The 19,657-nt window shown below is 37.7% G+C and overlaps 1 protein-coding gene across 9 annotated transcripts in view; it reads right to left on the reverse strand.

Annotated features, from left to right (window-relative positions):
• The window catches only part of LOC110958083 (transcription factor 4-like), a 313,148-nt gene that overhangs the window by 39,653 nt on the left and 253,838 nt on the right, over nt 1-19,657 (reverse strand). For all 9 annotated transcript variants that reach the window (XM_051938852.1, XM_051938848.1, XM_051938849.1 and 6 more), the window contains 5 exons: nt 18,144-18,292; nt 16,265-16,427; nt 6,844-6,914; nt 6,670-6,748; nt 627-706 (listed from right to left, as the gene is read on the reverse strand). In XM_051938852.1, coding sequence (XP_051794812.1) covers nt 627-706; nt 6,670-6,748; nt 6,844-6,914; nt 16,265-16,427; nt 18,144-18,292 — 542 coding nt within the window. The remainder of the gene's footprint in view (nt 1-626; nt 707-6,669; nt 6,749-6,843; nt 6,915-16,264; nt 16,428-18,143; nt 18,293-19,657) is intronic.

Below are 19,657 nucleotides of genomic sequence, written 5' to 3' on the forward strand. Positions count from 1 at the left end.
ACTAGCAGCTGAGACCAAGGTTGTAAGTCTTTTTTCCACAAAATATTACGACATTTATTTACAATTTTCTGAAATAACTGAGTAAAAAAAGCTAATTGTGATGTTCTTCAGATATATCACCTTTATCTGTTGGCACTTCATCAAAGAAGATCAAATATTTGCCCATCAAAATGTCCACTTATGGCTGGGACAACATTTAAACCACTTTGTGTTTGTCTTTTAATTCAAAAGTAAAGCAAGTGAAACAATGAAAAGCAAATTGAGCTCTTTAGTTTTCAGTTCACCCAAATCAAAGTAAACCTCTGGTGAGTCTCCACAAACATGCTTTTGGTTTTATTTACGGTATCACATTTGTTAGGATGTAGTTTGTACTGCAGACCCAACGGAACATGTCAGTTAAATACCCGTTTTCTTGGGACAGTGTTTTTGTCACTCCACATGGTCGTTTCTAAAAGTTTTAAAGTGTGGGAAAGCAGCATAAACAAACATATATCTCTCTAAAATGCTTTGATGACATTGTAGGAGATCTGAAACGTCGGCTAACAAAAATAAAAGTTTTCTGCAAGCAGAAAGATGTGGTTTTGGATGAATAAACTGCATAGATAACAGTATCTGTATCTACTTACCAGAGAGTGCAATGGAGCCTCGTAGTTTGGCGACGACGCTCCCTGTCCGCCATTCCTCGACCAAACGGCCGAACTGGCAGCTAGAAAAGAGAGGACAAAGAAAAATCATCATGAGACGACATTTGGAACAATAAAAGGTCAGATGCAACTGGGTCATGTTTATTAAACTTTTATTTGTGTTCTCTGATGGAGGAACCTGAAGCGCTCTCTAGCCTCCGGACTGCAGCCCCCAGCGAGCATCCAGAAAATGACTGGATGTCTGCGTGTAGATTAGAGGCAAAAAAACAACCTTGTCTGTTTTTGTAAAGAAAAAAGCCACTCGACGTGAAGACAAAACATCTTCACACACAAGGAGACTCTCATCGCATCCACTCTTAGTGCTCAGACATAATAGGCGTCGAGACGAGGAAGGGGAAGACAAAAACAAACCAACTCATATCTCGTAGCAAAAATGCTAATATCAGTCTTTTGTTTTTGAGAAGGTACAAGTGGTTGATTAGCATTGGGCCCTCAGCAGAATAAACAAGCTTTGTGTCCCTGTTTGTCTCTGCTTTTGTGCCGGTCATAGCTCTGAAGAGTCGCACCTGAATCAACAGGTCTCATTAGCTGGTAGCGAGAAGGGACGCCGACCTGACAGCATTTACATTAATATAAGGCTGTGAGATGGATGCCTTTTAAACTGATTTCAGATGGGAAACAAGTCGTAGCTTGCGAGCTAACGGCTAAAATGTGAGCCAGCTCACACTAATCAACCAGTTAGAACTACTTTGTAGTTTCTTCAAGTTTTTCAGACATGTACTGTACGTCATTTCAGTCAATAAAGAGCTACTAAAGAGAGATAAAAGCTCCTAAAGCTTGTGGAGTTGCTAACTGCTAGCTAGTTTGTTAACCTTGTTTGCTATTAAGACAGTAAGTATGGTCAAAAGTTGTATTTGACGATTTCCCCTCTCAAAACTGCCTGAACTACTCCACAGCAGATGAATGTATTGCATACTACGTGAGAAACGGTTTAAATAAAAGTGGAAGGAGAGCTATGATAGTGTCCTCCATTTTTCTGCTTTCAAGAGCCTGGTTGTACAAAAACACAGCTATGTACTCCCGCTAATATCTACAGGAACGTCACTGTAATTGACCACTTCAGCCATTTTTGTCCATTGCAATTCACAATCCAATCAAGTGCACCAAAAAGGAGTAGTTCTTAAACAGTTGTAGCTAACGAACTAACTGCTGTAATGCTAGCCAGCTAGGGCTAGCTACCCGTAACACCTGTCAGAACTTTTCTATCGCTTCTTGTATTCTACTATTTGTATTCTACCAATAGTTGTAAATGGATGTAACTTCTGTTCCATGAGAACACAACAAATAGAACAACGAAGGTTTGCTAGGTTAGCCTTTATGGTGAGTTTAACATTGCTGATAGCGATGCTAGAGATGAGAAGACCACAACTCAATAAGGACATCGAGCTAGCAGAAAAACGGCGCCGGTGTCCTTTCCAAGTTTAACGAATCTGCATTGTGCCTTCCTTGAGGTTACCAGTCATTGCAGAGACCTGTGCAAACAGTTTTTCAGGGCCACTTATTAAACATACTTACATTGTAGTAGGTACTTATTAGCCTGAAAAAAGTTCTATGGGGATTGTCCTTGAGGTAGGAACATGCACAAAGGTTCAGTAGGTCTCAAATGGCGATAACTTTCAGAGGATTTCTGGAGAATTTACAACTTCCCACCGTGTTTTGGGTGCATACAAATCAAAGCAGTTCAAATTCTCGAAGCGACTACTGCGATTATGTCTCTTTTAATGGCGAATGATTACCCTTATGAACATTTATTGGCTTTAAATGAATAGAAAGCCATACCACGACATAAGCTGCAATGTACAAAATCAAACCACAACAGATAACTAAACCAGCTGAGAGGCTATGTTGATGTATGATGGGTTATGATCCTGTCTGAACCTGCCCATACAGGTGAATCTCTCCTCGGTCCTCTTTTTCGTATCTCTCCATCCTCTCTCCATCCTTCTGCCCTCATCGCTGATCTCTTCCTTGTAACTGTGATCTCATCTCATTAGCACCACGCTTCTCTTTTCCATTGTCTTCCCATATTGTCTCACAGTCTTTTCTCTCCCCCTCTCCTTTTATTCATATTACATGCTCATTTCCATATGCTAATTAATGAATAATCACCTGGGTACATTCATGTGCAAATACAAATATATGTATTAAACGGCAGGGTAAATTAATCCAAGTCCGACGCTGTAAAACACCCTCGCAGAATTAGCCTTGGATATCAATTTGCATGTAGTTTGCTCTAATAGGCTTCATTTCTAATTTGTAAAAAGTGGAGTAACTCTGACACAATGATAAACACCAATTATGGTTTCGCAGGCAATATCCCAGGCAGCCGTAATGACGAGGAGGAGGAGGAGGGCTGGTGTTTGCAGAGCCGGTAGGTTCGGCAACGATTTGTCGGAGTGGTGCTCGTAATTAAAGCTATCAGTCACGAGGCGCAGCGGAGAAAATATCAAACGGTGTGCGTAGCGGCGACAATTAGAGACAAATTCGACACAACTATTATTAGGAAAAGTCATTTTTCACTTTAAGGAGCGGCCGGAGTTTACAGCATCCGCCGAGAGGAGGAGTAATTGGTGGGAATACGAGGAGGAGAAGGGGAGATTAATGCCTTCTTATGGCTTTCTTGTACACCGAACGAATGCACGTTTGATAAATAATCAGAATTTGCCTTAAATGGTTAAATAAAATGCACAGTTTTAATTAAATACGTTGGTTTAAAAAAAACCTTTAGAATCTTTAAACTCTAGTATTTGTCCTCCCAGAGCTGCATTTAAGGTCTCAGGTCAAATGAAAAGGGTTCAAATGAAGTCAAAAGTCATTAGAAACAAGACAGAGTCGAGTCTCTGGTCGAGAAAAGTCTAAGTCGAGGCTCATATTTGAAACATAATTAGCTTAAGTTGAGCTCAGGTGATCTAAAACTTGTTGGAGTCAGACATCATTATGGTGTTTTTATACAAGGAAAGTCAATTCGAGCTGCAAATGAAGTCTAATGTGATTTAAGAAACATCCAAATAAAGTTACAGATCCTTTGATAAAGGGTCGAGTCAAGTCTCAAGTCATCTCAGACGAGTCATTTTAGTTCAAGTGGAAAAAAGTTTAACCTAATGGTGAAATCATCAAGTCAGTTTAGACAGTTTAAGTTGTGTTAAAGACGTTTAAACTAAATATGTATTTTTTAAATGGTCAAGTCAAGTTGGAAGTCATTTGAGAACGTTAAACTCGAAAGATCAAGTCAAGCCATTTTAGTTCGAGTCAAAAAAAAGCACAATCTAATGCTCAAGTCATTTTAGACAGTTTAAGTCATCTTAAAGACGTTTAAATATTTTGTATTTTTTTAAAAAATGGATAAGTCAAGTTGCAAATGAAGTGTAATGTGACTTGAGAAACATCCAAATAAAGTTACAGATCATTTAATAAAGGTTCAAGTCAAGCCTCAAGTTATCTCAGATGAGTTACTGTAGTTCAAATCAAAAAAAGTAGAAGTTAATGCACAAATCATTAAAGCTGCTGTCCGGAGTTTGCATCGCAGCGTCTCCCAAAACACTGGTGGTCCCACCCTCTGATTTCGCCCCTTTATTTGTGCACACGCGCAGTACATGAGAGAAGTGCCCGGAGTGCTGCAGCATCTCGCCTGTTTTGCTGTTTTCCCCTCTTCTACATTTAGTACATTTAGTAAATAATAATGGAATTACGTTAGAATGCTGTATTGAGTCTAACTTGTCCTAATACCAAAATAACATGAATCTGCTAGGACGAACGAGTAAAGTTTCAATATGTGATTACACTCGTGTATCCCTCTGGATGACGTTGTTTATCAAACTTAGTGCATTTACGCGTGTATATGTGTTACATTGTTTATTTATTTCTATCTAGAGTTCAGAATTGCATGACTCGTCTGACGAAGAGTATGTCCCAGACACCCCAACATCTTCCTCCAGAGGTCGGGCATCTAAACGAAGCCGTCAGGCGGGCTATGGAGGCCGTGGTCGGGGAGCGACGCGAGCACCCCGAGCCAAAAAACGTCCTGCAGTCTCTTGGCCTGACAAGCAATCGGTAACTTTTCTGGAAGTTGCTGAGCCCTGATGCTCTCTCCTCCACAAGCAAAACAAATGTGCATGCGGTTGCGTAGTGCGTACCTCGCCCACCTCTGCATGGCCTTGCTTGCTGTGCCCGTAACCGTTGATTGACAGCATGACAAAGCTGAAGCTCGAACTTGATTGGTCGGCAGCAACCGGCGCTTTTTGGAATAACATGGGGGTCTATGAGAGGAAGGCGGAGCTCAGGAATAAATTTTCATATCGCGTTATACTAACTTTATATTATAGTATCGAACTAGACTAACACATTTAAGCTTTGTTAAAAAATGATACATAAATTGAAAACAAACGGAAACTCCGGACAGCAGCTTTAAGTCAAAAGTCGTTTTGGACAGTTTAAGTTGTGTTACAGATGTTTAAACTAAATATTCTGTTTTTTTTAAATGGTCAAGTCACAAGTCATTTGAAACGAGTTCGAAGTAAAAGCCAAGTCATTAGTGATATTAGTTCAAGTTAAGATTTAAAAGATTTGAAAAATGTTGGTTCTCAGGTCAACAAGTTAAGGTATTTTAGATTAGGTTAGCTCATATTAAAGAAGTTTCCCCCCTTTTAGGGAAAGTTGAGTCAAGTCAATTTGCAATTCATTTGAGAAGAGTTCGAGGCAAATCTCACGTGACCTGGAGAAAATTCATTCTCAGGTCATCTGTAATTGATCAAAGTTAGGTGAAGGGCAGTTTTAGATTAGTCAAGAGTCCTTCTGGGCAAGCTCAAACAAAGTCTCAGGTGATTTAAAATGAGTTTAAGTCAAGTTTCTAGTCATTAAAGCAATGTCATGAAGAGCCCCACATCTTTTAAGTCAATTTCAAGTCTCAAGTCATTCAAAAGAAGGTCAAGTAAAGTCTCAGGTCATTTAAAACAAGCTCAAGTCACGTTTCAGGTCATGTTAGACAAGTTCAAGTCAAGTCGTAAGTCATTTAAAGGTCATGTATAGTCACAGAGCCTTTAAAACAAGTTCAAGTCAAGTCGTAAGTCATTTAAAGGTCATGTACAGTCACAGAGCCTTTAAAACAAGTTCAAGTCAAGTCGTAAGTCATTTAAAGGTCATGTACAGTCACAGAGCCTTTAAAACAAGTTCAAGTCAAGTTGTAAGTCATTTAAAGGTCATGTACAGTCACAGAGCCTTTAAAACAAGTTCAAGTCAAGTCGTAAGTCATTTAAAGGTCATGTACAGTCACAGAGCCTTTAAAACAAGTTCAAGTCAAGTCGTAAGTCATTTAAAGGTCATGTACAGTCACAGAGCCTTTAAAACAAGTTCAAGTCAAGTCGTAAGTCATTTAAAGGTCATGTACAGTCACAGAGCCTTTAAAACAAGTTCAAGTCAAGTCGTAAGTCATTTAAAGGTCATGTACAGTCACAGAGCCTTTAAAACAAGTTCAAGTCAAGTCGTAAGTCATTTAAAGGTCATGTACAGTCACAGAGCCTTTAAAACAAGTTCAAGTCAAGTCGTAAGTCATTTAAAGGTCATGTATAGTCACAGGGCCTTTAACCAAGTTCAAGTCAAGTCTCAGGGCATTTTAGAAAAGTTCAAGTCTGGTCTCTGGTCTTTTAAAACAAGTTCAAGTCAAGTCTCAGGTCCTTAATGCCAAGCTCAAGTCGAATCTCAGGTCATTTTAGCCAAGTCCAAGTCTCAAGTCATTCAGACCAATCTATTTTATAGTCACAGGACTTTTAAGACGAGTTCAAGTCAAGTCTGAAATCCTTTAAGTCGAGTCTCAAATCATCTTAACAAAGACCTAGTCAAGTCAAATCCTCATTCCTTTGATATATTCACATCTGTCTCTAGTCCGAGTCTTTAGTCAGCTCTGCTCCTTCTTGAATATTGGTTTAGTGATGAAGCAGCTCTTTGCGTTCTGATTGGACGTTACCGTTACCTGTGAGGGAAGGTGGGGAGCCGACTGGGGTGGAGGGATTGGATGAGAAGCTGTTGTTCGTGTGGTCTGGAGAGTAGATCTGGAAACAGAAGCAGAGTCAGGACGACAAAGACACAACAGCTTTAATAGGACTTGACTAGAGTGCGGTGGAGATAAAATGCGAGCAGTAGTTACCGATGCGAGTGCTTTCCCTAAGGCGTCTCCTGTCTGAGAGCTGCTGGCTGCTCCGCTCTGCGCTCGGTTAGCTGCAACACACACACAGGGGAAAAAAAGGACGGATTCTGGTAAATAAGGATGTTGTTAACTACATATTTAATTATTCAGCGCATCCGTTCCACACTTAAACCGGCAAAACATGTTCATTAGAACAGGAAATTACACCTCCAGTTTGGAGAGCCAGAAAAATGAGTGTCTTCTGCTCTCCAGGATTAATTTGTCTTCTTTGCTGTTTGGCTTTTAAGCTTTTATTTTCTCTTTCTTGGTTCACTCCAATGACTTTAGTATATTTAATGAAGCAATGGACAGTTTTTCCTTCATACTATGAATATTCCGAGTTAAAAATCTTAAAATTGACTTTTTCCAGCATTTTTGAGCCTCATAAGTTTTCAGGACTGGAAAACACATTTAATCTCAGTTAAAACCTGTTACCAAAATAATTCATACTAGCATATATTTTTTCTATGCCTAACTGAGTGCCAGTGTCATGGGATACATCATGGCTTCAACAGAAAAACTGCACCAGTTTGCTGTCTGTGATGCACTGTGATTGATGCATTTTCTGTTTTCTGATACTTTACTGGAGAAAACTTTATAAAGTGCATTTTAGGGAAATTTTCAGCATATAAAAGGCCTCATTTTACCTACAATTTAATACCAGGGTCATCTTCAAGCTAAGATTACTTCTGTGTCTGAATAATTTTGTCATATAGTCAGATTTCAGTCAAACATGGTCTGATTCTCAGGGAACTTTCTTCAGTTTGGTGATTTTATGCTGAATAACCCTCTAAAACAAGAAAAATAGGACTAGATACTTTTTAAATCTATGTCCGGGCACTAACTGGGCAGTAACTTTATACTATTTTCTTTGACGAATGAAAGTCTCAAGAAAGTCTGGAGATATTTAACCCTTTACGCTTCAGTACTAATTTGCATAGGAATTTCAAGAATGTCCGACGGCTGCAAACCCGATTATACAAACACTACACGCCGATGGAAAGCTTAGATTCTCATGAATCCGCTGGTATAAACCACTTTCAGATGCGATTACCACAGCGGGTGAGAAAAACACATTTGTCCGACAAAAACAAATATCCATCCATCCGTTCTCTATACACGGCTTCAACGCACACAGCGCGACTCACATTTCCGGGTTCATTATTACACACAGAAAAAAAGATTCCACAAAAAAACGGCCATAATCCAACCTTTTACATCCAGACAACACAAGCCAGTAAACTATTTTGTCCAAAACATGTCCTGAAGTTGGTATAAAATCCACGAATCGGTCGTTTTCAAGGAAATGCACCTCGTGATGCCCGTCCAATATTCCCTGTATTTTTTGTAATTTTTTTTATTTAAAAATAGAATATTAGCGATTTTTTGTACTGAAAACGGCTGGAATTGACTGAAGCTTAAAGGGTTAAGGAACCCTGCTTGTTTGAGAGGTTCCTGGAGGAACTTGAATAAAAAAGGTTTCTAGAGGACTGTTTTTGTAGATTTAAATGTAGAACCATGTGACACTTTACACCTGCATTTAAACTTTTAAACTCTTTTGAACAGTGCTGGCAACGTTACTGACTAAATGCAGGTTTTAGAGACTGGTATATTGTACAGTTCGGCAACTTTAGATCTTTTCTGACTTTAAGCACTGATCCCGACGTAGTTTAAGTGAGAAAAGAAAGAACATCTACAATATTGTTTCGATTTTTTCTGTTGTTTGGGGGTAATAACGATGTTAATAGAACTCTGAGCCCCCAAAGGACTTTTGGAGGGGTTCATTGACTAACCTCTGCTGCATTAGTTCCCCAAGGAGCCATTCTGAACTAAAAGGGCTCCTCAACAGTGTCAATGGTGAGGATATCAAAAGGTTCCTCAAAGTTCTTCTTTAAAGTTGTTTCTTATGTTTGTGAGGAACAATGAGTTGAATGGAACCTTTGACCTACAAAATGCATCTTAAAAGACCTTCTGTGAGGTTCATCTGCTGTATTGGTTCTTTGAGGAACCAAGGATTGTCCTCAATATTGTTTATTTTCTTATTTTTTTTCCTTCTCATGTTTGGCAGTAATGATGAGTTCAATGGAACCCTAAACCCCCAAAAATGGTTATTCATAGACTTTTTTTTCCAGGGGCTCCTTGAGTAAATTCTGCTATATTGGTTTACCAGGGAGCCCCAAAAGGTTCCTCCATAGTGGCAACAGTGAGGAACATTCATTACCTAAATGTAAAAAGAAGGAACATCTATAATATTGTTTACATGTTTTTGTGATGTCTGGTGAAAATAGCAAGTTTAATGGAACTCTGTACCTCTTAAAGTGGTTCTTTCAAGACCTTTTTGACGGGCTGAGGAACCTCTGTTGCATTATTTCCTCAAGGAGCTATTTTGGAACTAAAAAGGTTCCTCATTGGTGTAGATATCAAAAGGTACCTCAAAGTTCTTTGGTTTTTTCTTACATTTAGGTGCAACAATGAGTTCAATGGAACCATATATCTTTAAAAAAAAATGGTACTTTGAAGACCTTTAAGGAGGATTTGTTGAGTAAGCTCAGCTGAGTTAGTTCCTCAAGGAGTCATTTTGAACTAAAGGGTTCCTCCACACTGGCAAAGGTGAGGAACTCTAAAAGCAATCCTACAGTCTCCAATTACCTAAATTTGGAAAAATAGGATCATCAACAATCTTTTTATATAAGTTTGAGCGTGATAATGAACCGAACGGATGGAACTATAAATGTTTCTTTGAAGACCTTTTTGAGGGGTTCCTTGATTAATGTCTGCTGTATTGGTTTATTATCTGGCCCTCAAAACATTCCTCAGAAGTCAAAGGGTGTGGAAAGCTGTGTGGAGAGCCCCAAAATGCTTCTTTCAAGACCCCTTTGAAGGGTTCCTTTGCTGTATTTTGAACTCAAAAGGTTCCTCCACAGTGGTGTTACTGAAGAACCCCAGAAAGTTCCTTTTGGCTCTTCAACTTCTAAGGGTTTGGAGACCTATTTGTCCAGATATCTGCAGCTTTTTTTTGAGGAACAGTTTGTACTAAATTGTGAGAAAAAGATGACATAATAGGTCCGTCCTCAGCTCTGTTACCTTAAAGGTCAACACTGTCGAGACGGTTTCTGATTGAAGCAAATTCTATTGAAGTTGAACTTTTTGTTGAAGCTCTTTGGGAGGGGGGTTTCGTTGGTCTTTGTGTTTCCAAATGGTGGCACGACCGGACGCTCCCTCAAATAATGTGACAAGAACCAGAACCCGGCTTCCAATAGGAACCGACATCGACATCTCTTTGCATTTTAAGGCTCTGACAGCATGTGTTTGTGTGGACTTTAAATACAACCAAATCTGTTTCACACACTTTAGAGAGCCGCCGAGGCCAGAAGAGGAAGGAAGTGACCTCACAGGACCAGATGAGCGGCCACACACAAACACACAAAACACACACACAAAAACACACTCTGACATGCTCACAGCTCATCTCTCCCGATAGCAGATCCCAGATGGAAAGTTTACGCTTGCGCAGACACACAAAAAAAACAACACACACATATCCTTTCACGGCAAATGAATCCATTACAGAGATTGGCAGGACTCGACTTCTTTAAGCTGCTAGAAAGACGGCAGACAGACAGACAGACAGGTAGACAGACAGACGGACGGACGGACGGGAGGCAGCATATGTTTTGGGGTTAAAGCCTCACGTCTCTCTCCTGCCACACCACTGGCCTAGTAAACCATCCAAGGGATTACTGCTGCATGCACAGATCCTCTGCTCGATGCATAATTTAGAACATATGCAGGAGAAAATCTTTCTCATAAACGAGAGCTTATAGCCACAAAGGAGGAGCAGAGGATGAAACAGATTCTTTTATTTTCTGTTTATTTTTCATATCTTCAAAAGAGGAAATAAAATCTAATTTATAAATCAAATTATTGTGAAATCGGTTTTCAGTTTTGGGCATTTGAGGTCCAGTTGTTGAACCAGCTTCGTTCCTCTTGCTAATTGTTTACAGCGCTGTTTTTGCTGTAAGAAACACAAGAAATAAAATCGCTTTAATGGTATAAAAATGTAATGTAAGATCATTATCAAGCTGCCTGAGTGAGTTTAGCTGGTCTGTTTCAACTCAACAATAAATCCAGCAGTTTCTTTTTGTACATTTCAAACCATTAAGTGTATTTAATTCGGACATTTTGTCGGTTTTTACCCCAGATCTTGCAAAAGAGTAGGCACTGATGCAGCAACAAAGGAATGATCCCTCACCGGCTTCCCACCAGTTGGAAAATCTGACCGAGTTGGAGTTCAGTTTGACCTTTATCATTATCCTTTTCTACACTTTAAGGAGCGTTGTACCAACTTTTGAGAGAGAAACACTGTTAGTGTCATGTCCTTTGCAATAAAAATGTTAATATACATGTTGCTCTCGGTTACCAGCAGACAAATCTTCTGCCTTCATGCTCAACAGTAGCTGTGCTTCCATATGATTGTAATGCGAATTTGAAGCAAACTTTTTCAATGTGGTTTGTTTTCATTGGCGGCTTTTGGAGAACCCCCCCCAAACAACTAGGTATTATGGTGTCTTTAGAAAGTGAAGTAGAAGAAGACAAAATAAAACCACCAAAACAGGGTTGCATTCCAACACCCAGACTCGTATAATTCATGATACGCCAAATGAAAACGATCTAGAATACCTTAATAAGTAGTTTTTCAGATGCATTTCATCAAAAATATCTGGATGTTCTACTACATGGATTACATGGATGAGTGCAAGTAAGTTCACAGAGTTCACAGAAGATGAACTTTAAGGTGCAGTATATATATTAGGATGAATTAGTACATCCTAATTGTATGCATACTGCACGAAATGGTATGTACTCTGTAAAAGCAGCTGTACTTAGAGTAAAAAGACGAAGCTTCCTAAAAATTTAGTAAAAAAAACTTGAGGAAAAAGGAACAAAGCTTTATCAGTGGAGAGAATTCTTCAGGAATTGTTTGTAATTATTCCTTTATGTTATCTAGAATTTGCTGTGTTGTACACTGTCTGAAGACAAAGACGACAAAAGAAGCAGAATCAGCTGATCAGTTCCGTTTCTAAAGGTTTGTGATGTCAGAACTTGCCAAGAAAAGGTGTTGAAGCACGTTGACCCTTTAGAAAACCTCAAAAAACTACACTAATGTTTAAAAGTGTGGGGTCACAAAAGCTGTTTTTTTTAATGAAGACAACATTAAATTAATCAAAAAGTTAGTCTAGACATTGTTAATGTGGTAAATGACTGTTCTAGCTGGAAACGGCTGACTTTTAATGGAATATCTCCACAGGGGTACAGAGGAACATTTCCAGCAACCATCACTCCTGTGTTCTAATGCTACATTGTGTTAGCTAATGGTGTTGAAAGGCTCATTGATGATTAGAAAACCCTTGTGCAGTTATGTTAGTGCATGAGTACAAGTGTGAGTTCTCATGGAAACATGGAATTGCCTGGAAGATCCAAAACTTTAGAATGGTAGTGTACTTCAAACAAGCATAAAAGCTGTGGTGAAATGTAAAAAGTTTCCACGTTAAGCTTTTCGAATACGACTACTGTTGAGCCTGAATGCAGATACTTCAGTTGGACGACAGTAGAACATATTGATCCTGCAAATGGAAGGACATGAGGTAAATTATGATGCAGGAGGACATTTTTCACCATGAAAACTGTCCATCATCGGTACTAAATGTAACTTTAGTGACCACAACTCCTGTTCTCTGTAAGGAAAAGTCACTCATTTGATCGTACGAAGGCAGAAAAAGGTCTGCAAACACTTCATGTGTGCACATGTGTCATATGCTTACATTTAAACAACAGCGTCATGTTTTTTATTAGCTTCATCTTGTGTTTACACTCATCTGTGTGTGCATGGGTGTGAGTGTGTGTGTGTGCGCGAGTGTGTGTGTGTGCGATATCTCTGAGGAATGTTGGAGATGTCTTCCCATGAAAACAAACTTCAAATCTGGTTCTTATTGCTGTCGTATTTGTTCTACGGGACTCAAAGCAAGGGGTCCATATGGCATGCCGTGTGTGTTTGTGTGTGTGTGTTTGTGTGTGTGTGTCTGTGTGTGTCTTTGTGTGTCGGCGATGTCAAGGTCGAGCCAAAATGGAGGACAAGTGCTTTTCTCAGTTTGGTTATCTTGTGTTTTTAACTGCCTCTCGAAACAAAGAGCCTCAGTGTCTAAGCGGTTTAAATCATCCGAGTCTGGTTCCAACGGGCGGAGATGCAACTGATTGTGTGGTCGTAAATAAAAACATAGACTAGCCAGCATTAAATACCTGAAAACCTCGCCTCTCAAGCATTAACTGTGACTGTGTTTTTATCTAACGCACAAGAAATGTGAGTAGAAATGCAGAAAAATTAAAGATTTGCAAAATAGTACAAGTTTTGATGCTTTTCTAAGGTGGTAAAGTTGGCTAAAAGCTCAACGCAACAAAGTGCAATTGAGGTAGATTTTGCAAGACGTACATATCCACATGTAAATTCACCACGCCTTGTACACTGACTTTACTTTATCTTCATTTCGAGCCTTATTGAACGTTACCGCATTTGTTTCCAGCTGCTGTAACACAAATTTTCACAATGAAGGATCAAAAAAGTTAATCTTGCCTTATCCTATCTTTAGCCTTAGCTCTTGGAAATAAGCTAAAGCGATAAGCTAAAGATAAGCTATAGCTAAAGTTAATTTTGTCTGATCCTATCTTCAGTGTTAGCTCTTGGAAATAAGTTAAAGCGAAAAGCTAAAGATAAGTTATAGCTAAAGTTCATCTTGTCTTATCTTATCTTCTGGATATAAGCTAAAGCTAAAGATAAGCTGAAGCAAAAGTTTGTCTTGTCTTAGCTGTTGGAGAGAAGTTAAAGCTAAAGACAAACTAAAGCTAAAACTATAGTTCATCTTTTTTTATCGTATCTTTAGCTTTTGGAGATAAGCTAAAGCTAAAGTTCATCTCATCTTTTATTTTTGGCTTTTGGAGATATGCTAAAGCTAAAGCTAAGCTAATGATAAGCTAAAGCTAAAGCTCATCTGGTCTTATCTTTAGCTTGTGAAGATAAGCTGAAGCTAAAAATAAGCTAAAGCTCATCTGGTCTTATCTTTAGCTTTTAGGAGATAAGCTAATGATAAGCCAAATACAAGCTAAAATTCGTCTTGTCTGATCTTATCTTATATTTAATTTCCCTTCGAGGATAAGTAAAGTTATTGTATTGTATTGTATTATCTTCAGCTTAGCCCAAAAAACTAGTAGTGCATACAAAGTAAAAGACGGATCACCTGTTGGTTTATGGACTAAGTTTGGGATTAGGTTGTTGCAATTTTTGCTTTTTCAAACCAGATCTAACTTAGAATTTCAGGGCAGTACTGGATTGCATTGTGCAAATACAGGGTAGCCCCACCCTAAAGCGTACCTTACATTATTGGCTATTTCTCTCGAAATGGGATTGTAATTTACAAAATAAACATCATGTTGTATTCAAACAGTCATGAAACTATCAATAGGGACCATAAACTCATTAGAAAAATGTTTACTGAAGCACTAAATCAACTGAGAAGTTGGGTCAGTTTCTTGTAGACCTCTATGCAATCAGTAGCCGCCCCCTGCTGGCCGCTAGCAAGAATGCATATCAAAGTCACTTTCACATTGGCTTCATTTTTCCGACTAGGAGGATAAAATCCATCATTTATATGAAGACATAAGGCTAAATAAATGATGTAGAGTCCCTACTGACCCCTACTGTATACTACTGTTATACTAATGGAATGACTTGTTCAATTATTTAATCTGCTAATTCATGATTTGTCATTTTAAAGCAAAAATGCCTCAGATTTATACTTATACGATAAACTCAACGTATTTTGGTTTTTGACTCTTAGTGGGACAATTCCGTTTTCTAACATACAATAAACAATAAATTAATACTGAAGGCAACTGTTTTCAGTCAAACACTTCAATGATGGAATAATAGCAGTTGTCTGAGGTTTTCTCTGTGTAAATGACCTGATATAGGAAAAAACTGAAGTAATTTGTTGAAACACAACTTTTAAATGATTAAACTTAATATACATTTTAACTATCTAGGTTGTAAAAGTAAGTTCGGACACAGTGGCCTTTTATAAAACTGAGAGGAGTCAATATTGTACCAACAGTGACAAATTTGCCATTAGTAAAAGTATGTAGGTGAATGAGCCTTGAGGCTTCAGCGGTTAATTTGCAGTTTCTTCTGCTGATTTTCTTGAAACTGAGTAGAGCATTTGAAGATTCTTCCACAGTCACAACACAGACACAGCAGTGAAAGTGCCTACTATGACAAAAAAAAAAAAAAAAAAAGGAAAAAAGAGAGGAAAAATAAGAAAAAAAGTCAAAAATTCCATCGGAAAAAAAGATGAATCATATACTCAGAACAGCCATTTTGACAGTTCAAGTTTACCTGTAGCAGAGCAGTTGAAGTTTTTTTTTTAAGTCTAAAGTCAAGTTAAAGTCAAGTTCAGGTCAGTGTGGTCGTAAAGTCAAGATGTAAGTCTTTCCAGTCAGTGATTTGAACGAGTCAGAAAGTCATAAATGGATGTTTTTACTTTTTAGTCAAGTCAGTAAGTCGAGTCTCACAGTCCAAGTTGGGTGTCCAGTCCGAGTCCAATCTGGAGTTTAAAGTCTACAGCTCTGGTATCCGTAAGCAGAAAAAGCACATTTGTTCTTAACATTCAAGTAAAATCCATCTAAACATGAACATTTGACCTCAAATAATGCTCACATACTTGTGATATTGGAATGTCTCCAACATGTACCCAGTGTCATGCTGATTTTTAACATGCAAACCATCTTCGGTTAGTGTTTTAGCATGCTAACATTAGCATTAAACACCACAAACAGCTGTGGTTAATGCTAACATCAATTTTACCACAAAACAAACAAACCAAAGTGATATTGTACGCCTTATAGCACCTAGAATAAAGCATCCTGAGGAGAACTTGGAACCAAATTCAATGAAAATCCATCCAAAACAACAGGAAATGTCACAGAATCACCAATTTTCAGAGGGCTAACAGTAAAAAAATGTGATGGTATTGCATCTCATTGTCAATACAAAGACAAACACCACATTTCACAAACTTTGAGCCTCATAATTAAAGTGGACGCTCTTCTTTTTGATCAATCAGCGTCTATTCGAACAAAGCTAACACAGTAAAGCTAACATTTATTCATCTCCAAGGTATGCAGCAGCTCACATGTGTTACATTTAAGAAAATTAAGGAGGAAATGTGCAAAATAACACGCTAAAAAACATGCAAAATGACCGGCAGCAGCTATTTTGGATGCCATTTGCGCTCTTCTTTAAAGACGACAAAGTTTGTCTTGTTTTGCATCTTACCCATGATGCTGTCTGTGCCGTTGGTGGAGGCGGTGCAGGAGGCGGTGCTGTAGTGATTGGCTCCGCCCCCTCCGCCGCCACTGCCGCCGCCTCCTCCTCTGTGGAAGCTGGACATAGGAGGAAGGCTGGAGCTGATGTCTGCAGACGAGTGCGACGGGTAGCTCTGCAGAAAGACCAAACACCAATGTTTAACACCATAATATACGCAGAGCTACTGTTATTTTTAAGGTATAACCATCCTCTGACAGATTTACAGCTTCATATGAGTATAAAAGTATGTCACGTGTCCACATGTGAAAATGGGAACTTCCAGTAAAGACACAGACAATAAAACACAATCAAGCCAGTTGGAGATAATTGGAAAAATCCAGCATGTTGGAGTTGTTCTGCACAGAGTCTGTAAAGTGTTTCATGCATTAGTCACTACTGATAGATTTAACTGGTGTTTGTTGCTTATAGATCCATGACTGGAACCATCATTTTCATTTTAATTACCACAGTTGAGTTATTTGTGGTTCTACTTTTTGTTTCCATGTGGTTTTCGGAGTCAGTGCCCAAAAAATCTAACATCTACTTGCCAAGAAATGACTCAATGTTTCCTTGTCGTCACTTTATTCAACAGTTTAAGTTTTGTTGTAAGAAAGAACAACTCTGAATGAGGATTTTAAGGGTTACCATAAACTAATACAAGGTACTCTAATGTTTATAAATAATGTATATATTAAGAAAAGGCCAGTAAATGGACATGGAGTTACTATTTTCAGCATCCATAAGAGTGTCTATAGTATATATCTTTATACCATGCACTACAGAAAACATGCAAATATCAAATTCTATCCTAAAATATAGAAAGAAGGTCAAATAGACTCAAGCATTTGGTTTGCTTTCACCTCCACCATTACAGAAAACTGGTTTTATTTGACTGCTTTTAACTCTCTAAGCCCCAATTATGATGGTGTGTTACTCTAAAAAACAGAAACTGCCCAAATTAAGCCATTTATTAGTCAAAAAATTGTAAAAACTAAAAAAATAAAGCAGGATTTTTAACTTTTTGAAGCTCTCAAACAAGTTGTGTAATGTACAGCTCTGTTGGACAAACGTAAGCTTCATCTCTTTGTTCTATGTGTTTCAGTCACCATGTCAATTAATGCTTATTTTCTGTGACTTTATTAGATATTATCAGTGATTAAAAAAAAAAACACTAAAATCTATACAACAACAGTAAAAAATATGCACTATTTTTTAATCCTGAAAAGAAGCAATTTTTCTTTCAAATAACAGCAGATATATGTAAAATAATTATGCTGATTTAAATATTGTAAAAACATCACTGTTTTAGGGTCAAATAAATTACAAGAAATTGCAGTTTAAAACACATTGCTATTATTAGTATTATTAATAATATTAATAATAATAATATCTTCTTTGATTTCACTAGATATTCTCTGTGGTTTAACAAAACTCTGTAGAATAGCATTTAAACAATAGGTTTTAACTGATAATATGCACAATTTTTCTTTTAAAAATGACTATGTTTGTAAAATGACAGATTTTGCTGATTGAAATGCTGTAAAATATTCTAATTTCACAGTTGAATAAATAAGAATAAAATATAATTTAAAATACATTTTTTCTGTGAGCAAAAAAGAATTATAGATAATAAAAATTTAAATTTTTATTGTGAATACTGGTTACAGTTCTGACCTGTTTTTTTATCTTTCTAACTGCTAATTTGCTAATGAATATTTAAGAAACAGGGAAAAACGTTAACTTACAGTAAATTGCTTTTACAAAACACAGGTTTAAAAAAAAACACCTTTTTTTTTTTTACATGATTTTTTTTACAGTGTAGATGTCTGTGATTGACAGCCAAGCTCACCAGTCTGTCGTGGGGGTGGATCCCGCAGTAGGAGGAGCTCTGGGCGGAGCTGTGGGCCGTGTTCCCGCCTCCCAGCATGCTGCCATGGTAACCCTGCTGGCTCATACTGCTACTGCTGCTGGTCCAGGGATCTCCACTGTGGTGACCATCTGACGGACAGGAGGACACGTTAGAGCGTTCAGCACCACCACAAACACTAGACCAGGGTCATTTATCGTACTTTCTGGACAAACTGTCAAGAAAAAACACTCAAAAGTAGGCTTTTTTAATAGAAACTACATCCTCTTTCTGCAATAACTATGAGCAAGAACAACAAAAGCACCAGTCTCATGTCTGTTGTCCTTTTAGGAAGAACAGCAACAACTAAAGAAACCACCACTCAGTATTATGGGTTAAATATAAACATCATTTTAAATAAAATAAAGAACATTCTGGTGGATGATTCATACAGAAAAACATGCTAATAGCGCGGCAAAAATACAGAGGATATACTTGAGAAGTACAGTCACACTGTAAACACACTTTAATGCATAAATGATTGTTATTTTACTGATAATTAAGTAAAGAGCGGTCAGACTATTACATGCTATATGGTCATCTACGGAGAGTGTTGCATTATGGGTTGTTTTAAAGCATAATTTCATTATAAATCATCATATTTTAGGAACTATTTCTGCTCTGATTTGCCTGATTTGTGAACAACATAAAATCTAGCTGTTTATAAAGATATTTGTGAAGTTTTAGCCTGATATATCAAATACTTCCCAAGTCAAACAATTTTTTTTCCTTTTAGAAAACTGCCCGTTGTCCCACTTTAAGCACTGTTTGATGCATTGAAGTCTGAGTCTGTTTGAACGACACTATCTGAAGAACTATTAAAGATAAAGCGCTGAACTTTTCTCTGTTATTTCTCATCATGTCATTGATTCAAAATCTGTAATACTGGACAAGGCCATCACATAATGTCTGATTATGTTTGAGTTGAAATATGAAAGTTGAATCTGCAGTCGCATGTCACAATATGTTAAAGTTAAACAGAAACATTTATTTTTTTATCTTTGTGACCAAGTATTTCATTTTTAAAGTATTCTTTATGTTTAGTTTTGTATTATTGTAACCTGTAGCTACATATGGTTCAGAAAATATCACTAGTTGACTTCTGGATTATCAATTTTTTCTAAATATGAGCTCAAAGACTGAACTTTCTAGAGCGACTTCAGTTCTTTTCCGTATTTCAGCTCGCCCATAATCAGATTTCTTTTGATCTGAATGAATGAATGAAAGACATGATGAGAAAAAATAGTGAAAATTTAGGTTTTTCTATTTAATAGTTCCTCACATATTGTCATTCAGACTCATTTAGGATTGTTGAAGTAACCCTTAGGACTTGTAGGGTACGTATGCTCGCTGTGTCGACAGAAGTTCTACAAAAAACATCTAAAATCACATCAAAAACCACATGAAACCCTTGTTTTACCTCAAACAGAAGGTTTAAGATTTAATGTTTCCCAAAA

Source organism: Acanthochromis polyacanthus, chromosome 18 (assembly GCF_021347895.1).
Source record: "Acanthochromis polyacanthus isolate Apoly-LR-REF ecotype Palm Island chromosome 18, KAUST_Apoly_ChrSc, whole genome shotgun sequence".
NCBI classification, from domain to species: domain Eukaryota; kingdom Metazoa; phylum Chordata; class Actinopteri; family Pomacentridae; genus Acanthochromis; species Acanthochromis polyacanthus.